We start from the raw sequence: 12,221 nt of genomic DNA on the forward strand, positions 1-12,221 counted from the left end.
ACAAATTAATTTATGTAAGCCATGTAAATGCAAACTATGCACAAGAAGGCATATTTTTGAAAGTAGAAAAAAATAGAAAAATACTTTTAGTCAAATATATTGGATGATTGGGGGCTGAATTTTAACATCTTAGCAATATTAATTTTCACATAATTTTCCTTACTCTCTTAGACACTTTTGAGTAATTATTTACTTAAAAATAATAGTGCTTCAGCAACAACAACAACAAAAAATAATCAAACATTATATTTCTAATCTTAGGCTGTAGGAGAAAACATTGCAGGAAAAGAAGTATGAGTGGGAATATTTTTTGAGCTTGAAAAATACGGTTTTGTGCATCCTGCCAGCCCTTAAGCCATGGATGAGTGGCGAACCAGTGGGTTCTTTGCAGGCTTATTGTCTACTGACAATATGCCCTGCTGCAGCACAGCTGCCTGCTGCATGCAGGATAACCCACGGCCTTGCTCAGCCCCAGCAGACTGTGCTGCTCCCGTTACACCTAGCAGCACGGCTGCCTCAGCTTCCTTCCGCCACTGGTCTGTCTGAAGCTCTCCTAGGAGGCACCTGGTGTGCCTGTAGTGAATCCACTCTTCAAATATGTATGCTAATTTTTTCTGATCCTTTTGACAGAAGGAGTTGGGAGAGGCTTTCAGTTGATAATCTCCAAAATCCTATATTTGGTCACATATCTTCTGTGACCAAATATGTAAATGCTCATATTAGAGGGGAAAAAAAAAAAAAAAAAAAAAAGCATGCAGATTGCAGATGGTTCTTAATGAGAAAATATCAGCCTTAAGCATGCTGGTACAGAAGGGATGGTAGAATTAAGTATGAACTCTTGCATGACTGTAATTTTTTGAAGCTCCTCAGATTCGTGATATAATTAAATTACAGTTTGAAGAGAAATATTAATCACTTTATATTAAAAACGTCTTAAAGAAATCTTTATTCTATCATGGTACAGTTTAACATTCCAGGTGGAAAATAATATATATATTTTTATTCCATTAGGGAATTTAAAGATTGTTTTAATATTCTGATCATTCTACAGAAGAGTTCACTGAAAATAGTTCAATCTTTACCCAGTTCTACTAATTACAATTTAAATATTTTTAATAACAAAATGAGTTTCAGAAGAAACCTTTTCTTACAAAAATTAGAAAGTTCCATATTTTCCCCAAATATCTAATAATAGTGATTTAGATGTTAATTTTATGTACAAATTCAAAGGCAGAATGTCAAAATGCCATTAGAAAGCTCTATGCAACAAAATGAATACACTGTAATCATATGGATTCAAAGAGCATCCCTTTTGAAGTACTTTCATTAGAAATAAGAAGACTAGAGTAGCAAAACTTGTGTGAGATGAAATCAGAAAAACTGTAATAAGGATTTTAACTGCAAAAATTAGTAAAATCTCTAGCTGCATACCATTGAAAAATATCTAGTATTTATGTTGATTAACTATAATTTTCAATTTTTGAAAACCTTTAGTTTTATGTATTTACCAAGTATACATGAAATTATACATAATTTATTCATAAAACATGATGAAAAGTACTGTTTGTAATAATTCCTTTTCTTATTTCACTCAGCTGGATGAACTCATTTATACCATCATCTTACATTTTCAGGCTTCTGTAGTAGCACAAATTTTGAAGCATCTATATGGTTTTAAAGACATCCACATTCCAATATACATATTCCTACTGTCAAGTTTGTTGATGGATCCTATTGTTTATCTACTATCCTGAAAATGATGCTTGCCATTGGTATCTGAATTTCCTTTATTTAAGAGCTTCCAAAAATATAGACAGATCTGTCTTAAGTTAAAAAACAACCAATCAAAAGAAAAACAACTCCCACCCAACAAGAAACAAACTAAAAACTTGTTTTACCTTTTTGATTAATAGCGGATGGCTGAAAATAAAATCAAGCATTGCCAAAGCCCATTAATGAAGGATATGCTATGGACTGAGGAGTTTGGAAGCACAATATTTCATGAGATTTCCAGCTCTCACAGACTTAGCAAAATTGTATAAATTACAATAGTTATTTTCTTTCAGTATTTGCTATATTTCCACCTCAACTGACAGCTGATAATTAAAGAAATGGTTAATGATAGAGATTTTCTTAAAACAAAACAAAACAAAACTTTTTTTTTTTTTTTTTTTGAAATAACTCAGGTGTGTTAACTACATGTAAATTGAGGATTGCTCTCGTTAGATAGGCAAATTTTGTATGGAAATCATACCTACCATTTGTAATTAACATTACAATCCTTCCATTAACATAATTAACATAACATCCTTCCAAATTTTTGTTTGATTCGGTTCTGTTGAGTTACTTTGCTTATAAGGCAATACATGTCTTCTGTTAATGTCTCACAAATTTTCAGGTAAATATATTTCAAAATCCGTGATTCATAAATTCTGACACCTTGAAGTATGTCAGTGTATATATATGTTGTATGTGTGTATACAATTGTATATACACGTATATTTGCAAAAACATACGTGTCACAGCCTGCTCTTCCTGGTGGACTGCATTCCTAAAGTGGAGAAGGTTTTTCCCTAGTGTAAAAGTATAGCTGTTTCTCCCTCTGTTCAATGTAAAATTTGTATTACTCTAAGAATGTTAAAATATAACTACAGAGAAAGAGGATGAAGCAGTAAGGCATTGGATTTACATTTATTAAAAAACCAGGAAACAATCCTAAACTTCAGTGATTTCTTAAAAATGAAAAATGTTAAGCACTGTTTAAAATTATTTTTACTTTTATTTGGGGGGCGGGGGGGGGGAATGATGGTTTAATTTATTTTGTTTGTTTTTTAATCCTCATATACTGGAACATAATATATGCTTATGTATTTCTCATTCAAGCAAAAAATACTCAAATCTCCACATGTACTAACAATGGTGTGATTTCTCTCACATCAGTGTTAATTTAAGCAATGTAATTCAGATTGTACTTGACCTAATATCTGTATATGTAAGCTTTGTGTTCGGATTTATCTGCTGTGTTAGCTTAAGTAGTCTCTCATTTCAGCTGAAGTTAGAGAGATGAGAATTTAGTCGCTGTGTGATGGGAGTAGGAGCTTTGCACAAGCTAATTAGCTAATTAGGCAGCTTCTGCTCCAGAGATGCAGGGCAGAGAGGGAGAGAGCACCTGCAGCAGGGTGAGGGACTGGTGCATGCTGTAGATGCTCAGAGTTTGCACCAGCTTGCCCATGTGATAAAAAGAGTATTTGGATTTGGGGGGATGTCTGTGTTTTGCTTTTTTCAATGTACAATTATATGTGTTTACTGGGGGCTCTTTTTGTTTTGAAGTCAAAGGACATAAAGGGCCCCTTCACTGCACTGCTTCAGTTATGGCTTTATTTCTGTTTTAAGATAAAAACTGAGGTTTAGTTGAAGTGTTCCAAAACCAGATACCACTCTCTCTCTCTTTCTTGTAGGCAGGGTGCTGCTGTGCCAGGCAAACCAGGAGGGATCTCCCGTGTACAGTGCCCCCAGTTCACTAGTATACACATCCACAAGTAAGCTAGTGTTATGGCTATTTTTTTTCTGTTTTGTGAAAAAATAAAGCACATTAATGTGAATAAAGCCCCATAAAATTGACAATTTTCTCAATAGCTTTTGTTAAGGTAAATGTGGTAAGTAATGTTAACAGATAATTCATTTTACTTGCATCTTTATTCGCAAACTGTATTTTATTTAAAAAAATAAAAGGCCTGTTCTACACTGCACTGGTCAAAAGGTCTAGAGTAAAACTGTTTTGATTTATTTTTCCAGTACTGTTGTATACTCTGTGTTTTCTGTGGAAGATAAAGTTGTATTTCTTTTTCCTTCTTGGTCACAACTTTGGTTTAATAAACAAGAAGTCTCATAACATGCTACCACTTGTTTGGGTCAAGGAAGTAAATAGATGTGAATAGGTTGTGTTTTATTTCTTTATTTTCAAAAAAGAAAAATTTGTGCAAAATGAATATTTTGAATTATAAGAAGGTGCACTAATAAAAACAGCAAAGAGAATCTGAAACTATTGAAATGTAATGAAATTATTGTAATTATTACAATTACTAATGATTGTGGCCATCATCTGCTTTCCTGTACAAAACCTTGGTCTCCTCTAAAATTCTGAAGCAGAAGTGGAACTGATTACTGAAAATGTTTCATATTGTACTGATGGTGCCACTGATGCCCATTCAGAAATGTAGTCAGATGAAGAGGCAAATGAAATAGTAATAATTATGTTTATTAATAGGTACAACACTGCAAGTAGCCAAAGATGAGAAAATCACTGTGGTTTTTTTTTTCATGTAGTGACTGTTGAAATGATCCATTGAAACAAAAATTGCTGATTACAAATCAACAAGAATGTCTTCTCCTTGTTGCAGCATAGATATTTTTTTCTTGATGAATTAAAATGAACAGCAGTATTTGCTATGAGTTCTTAGCAGTTCTATGTAAATAAAATATTTTAAATTGTCTGATTTAACAACATTATGGTATGTGCTCTTTAGGAAGATTGTATTCACTGTAGAATGCAAATTCTTCTCTTTCAAGCTACTAAAGACTTCTAAAATAATTAATTTCTTTTACTAAGTAAAACCAGAAATGAGGAAAAGGAGTTTAAATGTGATCATCTCTACAGTGATATAACTCTTACGTCAAAGGCTATGAACAATATCATCCATAGAACTGCTGCTTTTACACTATAGATATGGGATCTACTTTCAAATCAGGAGTCTACAAATACATAGTAAAAAAGAAAATACATTAAGTGTTTTAAATTGGAACTGAAGTTATCAATTAAATCTTAATTTGCTTCCAAATACTACAGGAATAGTTTGTACTATCACCTTTCCCAAACATTTTTTTTTTTGTTATTGTAGTTACAGAGATCCCTACACTACTTACTTTGTTACTATGAAATACTGTATAGATCAATAGGGGATTCCTCCTTACAGAACATTTTTAGTGCACCTTTTAGTGCACCTTTTTGACTGAAATACCTCAGGCATCTGAGATTCTATTTTTAGAAAACTATACAAACATTTCATTCATTTCACTGTTAAGGAACTTCTTTGGGAGGAGAGGGGCAGTGTTTGTTTTTTATTTTCTGTAATGTACTCCAAATAAAGCCTTTCTTAAGTTCGTCTTGTTGCCATTATCTCCCTGTGTTATAGCCTAGCAAATTTATTTCTGGGGCTGTTTACATCTTACAATATATCCAATTTTATTAAATCTCTACATAGCCATTGTAATAGCAAGCTAAGCTCTATACTTCACTGTTTACATTATTTCTCATGGGTCAATCCCTTTGGAAAATCTATTTGCAGTCATGCTCCTTGAATAATGAGATCCTAACAAATACCTGTTTATTTTCAATTATGCCAAACATATAAGTAAACAGACTTTGCCTATCAGCATCCCACTGGGCAATGTGTAATATACGGTTTCATAATAGAGATTGCCAGTAGTCCTTGCAGTAGAAGTTACTGCACTTTGTTGAATTTGTGTGTCAGCAAGTCATGATTTCTGTTTTTATGTATAGCATTTCATATTGCCAAAATGTAGTTGTCCCCACAGGTTCACAACTCTTACTAAATGAAATAATTACAATTACTAATGATTGTAATTATTTTATTAATTTCTCCTTATTAAGAATTTTTCAGTAAAGATGTAAAATAGCTCATTTTCTATAGGAATTGAATGGGAATTAACCTTGAACTTTGTCTCATTTTCCTTCTTCTAGTATTTTAACGATGTTCTTTTTGACAATGTTATTTTTGATGAACATTTTTAATATTGAAATGAATAAACTGATAAATCAATATTAACATCTAAGAGATTAATATTTTTACTATTACTATTCCAGGTAGACAACAGAATCGTAGCCTTCATCTTTGAATAATTTTTTAATTGTTTATTCTGTTATTGGTAGGATTGTAACTGTATAATATTTCAGAACAACTTACAATGGAAGTATGAACAGGTTTTAAATTCATAATCATTTGAATGGAAGGGAAAGAGCTGAGATTTTCAAAGCTGAAAAGTTTGGATTTCATTAAATGCTAATGGCATTGTGGAATTTTCAAATATTTGGAAGAGGATAGTCCTCATTTTTAGCAATGTTATTATCTTTAACTTGTTTGTATGTGTTTTGTTCCTGAGTTATATTCTATACAGAATGAATGATGGAAACATAGTGGTAAAATATTTGTTTTCTATATTTGTCTAGATTTATTTCTCATTTAACTTCTTGACTGTATTGCTGCTCAGTAAAAGACAATAGTATAGCTGGTTAAGTGTGATTTAAAAAAAAAAAAGAGAAAAGATGTAAATATTAATCTGATTTTATGCAAGGACTTTTAGAAACTCTTAAGTGTATTTTTTCCTCATTAGTTAATTAGTGCTCAAAACTAAAATGGGAAACAAGAAAGACATGAATTCGCAGTATTATAGAATTATTCAGGTTGGAGGGACCAGGTTGCTCAGGGCACCTCTAATGACAACCTTTCTGGGTCATCTTTTTCAATGCTTGAGTGTCCTAGCAGTGAAAAACTTTTGACTAGTATCCAGTAGAATTTTCTCTTCTTTCAAGTTATGGTGGTTGTCTCTTGTCTTCCATCTGGGTGCCCATCTGAAGAGTCTGTCTCTGTTTGCTGAATAATACCCTTTAATGAGAAGGAGATGCATCTGCTAGTAGAAAACTTTGTAGCTGATCAACGTCCTCCAGCTCGCTAAGCACTAGTTGGTAAAAGAAGCCAGCCAACAACTGTGCATCAGATTTTTCAAAAGTTTACAGTTGTGCATACTCAGATTCCATGGAAAGCAATGACAGAGAGAATTACAAATGCTAATAAAAGTTCAATGAAAGCTAATTTTTTTCACTCTCTAAATCAAAATGCTGATCTTTGTAACCTTTAGGCTTTATTTTAGGTCCAAGTGAAAATAAAGACACCTGAGTCAGTAGTTACTACAGTAACTACTAGTATTTTTTTCTGAGCATGTATTATAGGGCCATTCATAGAATCATGGAATCATATAGAATACAATATGGATTCTATGATTCTACAATTCTACTAGTATATTTTTCTGAGTATGTATTCCAGGACAGTTCACTGCACTGAACAGCTGATATATGGTAAAATAATAAATTGCTGTATGCCTTTATGATTCACAGATGAGTGCCTGTATTTCCTAAATGTTTTGCATGCCCATAAAAGAGATTTCTGCCTCAAATTCAATAAGAATACAGTTTAAACTGAAGTCAGTCTTGGGTTACATTTTCTAAATATTACAGTTTTTTCATGCTTATAGGCACCAAAATACACATGCTCTTTTTCCATAAATTTTCTTTTTTTTTTTAATTTAATTAAAAATATTTTTTTCGTATTATAATGACAGAATTAAAAAAAAAAATAAAAAAAGAAAAGAAATGAAAACACAGATACTCATTTATTCTATTTTATCACACTCAAGGGCAAATGAAGTTGCTGACCTATTTTTTAGTTCATGTATTTATTACAATTTTATGAGAATTTGTAGTGGAATACAGCAATACAGGACTGGGGGAAGGAGGGGGTACAAATGCTTATAAATCTGTCCCACATTGTTCTCTTTCTTTAATTGTAATTGTCTGATGAAAGTTCCATCAGTTTCTGTAATTAACCTAATGGTCTAAATGAATTTCCAGATCACTGGTTATTCACTTCTGTATGAATGCCATTACATTGAGTTTAATTAATACAAAGTAAGTTCAACGTCCTTTGTATCATTAGAATTCTGTTTTAACTGTTTCAGTTAAAAATATTTTTCCTCTTATTTTGCTTGTTCCATTTATGGATTTGGGTATTTATTCTCTAGCCATACTAAAATATTGTCTACCGTTTTTATAATTAAAATATTTTAAATTGAATGCTCTTCAGATTTCCATCCTCAAAATATCAGTGCAGATATTTTTTTTTGTATTTATCTTTTCAATTATTTTTAAACAGAATTCAGTCAGTGCTAAATTCATAATCCCATGATATGCCCTAGAACATCTTATTTGTCTTGATATTCCTTTCACAGAAATACATATGACAGATAAGCACTCACCAGAGAATACTTTTTCTTTGCGTCAGACAGATATTAAAACAATAAACTATGTTGCCCTGGGATTTTAGCTTATGAGCAACTAGAAAACAACGAGGCAAAGATGAGATGTTTTTGAAAGGTGGGAAGGCAGTTCTTTCAGAAAATTCCCTAGAAACCTTGGCTCCTCTAATATTTTTGACAAGAAATATTTTTAATGTTTAAATTATTTTAAAGCAAATGAGAAAAATTCCTAAATGTTCCAAAATTATCCTAATAATCCTCCCGATTCAGACTTATTCATTAGGTGCCAGTAGAGAATGAAAATCTAGAGCAGAATCTTAAAGGATAAATTACATTAAAATATGGGAATTTTGCTTTTATAAACTTATGTTCTGTATTTAAAAGACTTATCAATGCATATATGATAGATTCATTTGCTTTTAAAAAGATATATAAACTTTTTTTTTTCCTGTGAGTATTTTGTTTCATAAGTGAAGGATGGTTCCAGTGGATAGTTCAGGACTTTGTCGATATGCATGGAATAGATGAGGAAAATCATAAATACCAAGTATGAACACCATATCCAACAGAAGGATTTAGATTATTTGAGGATTCATTGTTCTGTAGAAATGACAATTAAGTAAACTAGTCTATTCAATATTTCTTTTGAATATCTTCATTTAAAAGTAAGTTACTTGGCTTATGAAATATTTGTGAATTAGTTAAAAAAAAAAATAAAAAATGCTCTGTTAAACTATTTTCATTTTTTTCTGTTTCACTAAAAGCATTCCAGGTTTTATTTTACTGAGGAATTACCAATACACTTACATTTATATTACATTCTCGGATATTTCCAGTACCAAAAGATTAGATTTCGGAAAACATAAATTTTCAAAAGATCATTTAAAATGCACTTTTGAGTAGAATTATTAGTGGAAATATTCCATTCAGTTATTTTTTTCAGGTTTAATCTGTTCACATCTAATTACGTGAAAATAGAATTGTAATGATGATCCTGTTATGATATTATCAAGACTCCAAGCAACCAAACCTTAGGTGCTCCTGGCAGTTGGTACATCCATTTCTGGGTTTTGCATGTAAGACATAAGAGACCATATTTAATCTAAATGGGCATGTACTTTATGGTAATGACATCAGTTATTAAATTGTTGTGATATCATTGTTATGGTTTCTATTAATTTATTTGTTGAGATTTTATTGTTGATAGAGGAGCAACTGTTTAGTAAGTTTGTCTTAGTTGAATTGATTGGGCAATCTTATGGTATAAATAACTTGCCGATGTTGTATTATTTGCAAATTAAATGTAAAAAGATTTTTGCAAACTAAATTTTTAATTGCTCTGTTTTCTCTTAGTCTAAAATGGAATGGCAGGTCAATTCATTATAATTAATATATATATATATATATCAGTAGATTGTATTTACATATTTTTCTGGTTTTGTCTACTTTTAATTGCCTATTGTAAAAAAAAAAAAAAAAAGAGTACCTTTGCAAATGAGTTATGTGAATAAGCCAACAAAGTGCTTCCTGAATTAATAATAGACTTTTTTTTTTTTTTAACTGAAGAGAAAGAATCTCCTAGTAGTAGCCTGGGAATAATGTTAAAAGTACCCGTCCTGGTCCTCATGTTAAAATACTGCTTAGTGAGTTTGTATGAAAATTTTAACAAAAGAGATATCAATAATAATAAGAAAGTGAAATTTACTAATGGCTTTTCTTGTCCCTCCCCCTTAAGGCAAACTTCAAGAACTTAAAGCAAAGGAGACATGTTAAAATTACTAATAGCTTTTTAATGCCAAAAATTTTCTTAAGAGACAAGCATGGAAACAATGGTCTCTTATCAAAATCTGATGACCTAGGTAGCCAGCTAAAACAGAGGACCTGGGGAAAGAATAAATGACTCTGAATTCAGACATTTTGAGCATACATGCTTAGCATACTTAACTGATTCCGTGATTTTTTTTTTCTTGGATTTTTTTTGTTGTTGTTATTTACTTATTTATTTTAAGGGAATAAAGATTTCCAGTCATGAAATGACAACACTTACATGAGGAGAGGGCTAAGGTGGGAAAGGCAGTTTTTAAAAAGTTATTTTTGAGAAGGGACTTTAAGGAAAAATGGTGAAGGAATGACATACTCAGGCAGGGTTGGAGGAGTGGAGGAGCAGCTATGCAAAGAAATTTTTATTGAATATAAGAGTTACAGTCTTCTACTAGAAATCAACAGGTTGCACATATAAACAATTTCAGGAAAAAAAAAAAAAAAAAAAAAAAAAAACAAGAACAAAAAAGATAAAAATACCAAAATGCTTTTGAACACTACATTTGAGTTTCAGTTGACCTTAGTTGGCATATATGATACTCATTCTCTGTAATGAGAACAAGGTTGTTGTTTCTTTGTTCTGAAAGTCCTGTTTATCTTCTCAGATCAGATTTACAATTTTTAAAATGCTGATTTGGAATGGAGTTATTCCAAAATATATTCACTTGATTTAAAAATCAAGTAAATTATGTCATATTATTAGACAGTTTTCTACGGCACTTTGATTTTGCAAACCTTTTTCAAGCAGTTTCTGTTTAGCAAAAAGGACCCTTATGATTGTGAAACTCAACATTTGTGCTGTAGTGGAGATAGGCTGCAGTGATCTACTTATGTCACTTGTAAAGTTTTCTAATCAGATTGTAAAGTCTTAATGATTTTATTTACTTTTAACATCATCAATATAACACAATTTGGGTTGTTTCTATATGGCCTTTTATATTTCAAAATTAAATGTTTTAGTAGCTTGAAGGCTATTTATCCAGATACTTCTAGCTTTGCTATAGGAAAACAATTCCTTTCTTTTGAAAGGAATTTCATTTACATGTATGTAAGCTGCGTGAATTTGAGAGTAACCTGTTAAAAAAAAAAAAAAAAAAAAAGTAATTTGAATCTAAGCCATCAGTTGAAAAATGGATTAGTATTTACTGAAAAATATCCATGCAAAAGTCTATGAAGCACATCACTGAAATGTGCAAGAAGGAACTAAAACTAAAGAAAACAAAGAAGTCTTGTTGACTTGCTTTAACTGTGGAATTCATTAACACTTTAAATATGTACCATTCACATGCCGAATAGGTACTGTGCAAAGTTAGAGAGGTATCTTCTCTGTACTGCTAATAAAAGTTCACATCTATACTCAGTTTCCTGTTAAACATTGCAAGAAGTGTAGCTGTGTATAATAAATATATTTTAAAATATGAATACAGGTAATTACAAAAAAATAATTTACTATAAAGAGTTATAATGAACTTTGTAGTAGATCGGGAGAGATTCTATTAGGCCCTTTTATCCAGAAAACAAATCAAAATGGGTATTGTGCACGTGCACAGTTGCCAGTAGGAGGAAAGGTTAGTTATATAAACTTTCAATGTACATGGTAATAGTTTCCTCATTTTTTGAGAATCTAAAAAAAGAATTGTTAAAAGACAGTACAGAAGGATTGTGGTTATGCTTAATTCTTTGAACAATACCACCAATACGTCATCAGTTAGTCAGATATGGTTGTGTTTCTAAAACAAAATTATACTTCTCAAGAGTTTCCCATGACTGCTTTAAGTGCTTCATTCCCCTTTCTGGTAAGATATGTCACAATACTTATTAACAGACATCTATTAACCACTGCCAATAGGTAAGGTGAAACTTATGCACGTCTCGGCTGAAGTGAAAAATAAATTTTTCTGAACCTCCATGAAAACTATGAGTACCCTTCTGCTTCCTGATAAAAATCTGCCTGTATCTACCCATCTTGACCTTCTTTGTCTGTGTAGTTGTGTGGCTGCTGCTTGCCTCTTTTAAAAACAGCTTACTTTATTAGCCAGGAAAACCATTTCAGTGGGCATTGGTATCTAGTTTGCTTCCTGTGCCTGTTTTACAGGTATATGTTCCTTCCAGTCAGCAAAGTAATATATGTGGCAGTCAGTGTGTTCTTGAAAGTGTTTTTATTGGTGTTATATTACAGCCATGTTTCAGATTGGCTTTCTTTTCTGCTGTGAACCTAATATCTTCTTGATTGTTTTTTGTTTGTTTGTTTGTTTTTGGTAGCTATGTCTGAAATTCTTGTTTATAGCATT

At 31.6% G+C, this 12,221-nt stretch overlaps 1 protein-coding gene across 50 annotated transcripts in view; it reads left to right on the forward strand.

Moving 5' to 3' along the window:
• The window catches only part of RBFOX1 (RNA binding fox-1 homolog 1), an 881,332-nt gene that overhangs the window by 803,404 nt on the left and 65,707 nt on the right, over nt 1-12,221 (forward strand). For 42 of the 50 annotated variants that reach the window (XM_068698951.1, XM_068698955.1, XM_068698956.1 and 39 more), the window contains one exon: nt 3,459-3,539. The exons of the other annotated variants lie outside the window; for them this stretch is intronic. In XM_068698951.1, coding sequence (XP_068555052.1) covers nt 3,459-3,539 — 81 coding nt within the window. The remainder of the gene's footprint in view (nt 1-3,458; nt 3,540-12,221) is intronic. 50 annotated transcript variants of the gene reach the window in all.

The sequence above is a fragment of the Anas acuta genome, chromosome 15 (assembly GCF_963932015.1).
Source record: "Anas acuta chromosome 15, bAnaAcu1.1, whole genome shotgun sequence".
In the NCBI taxonomy this organism is placed as follows: domain Eukaryota; kingdom Metazoa; phylum Chordata; class Aves; order Anseriformes; family Anatidae; genus Anas; species Anas acuta.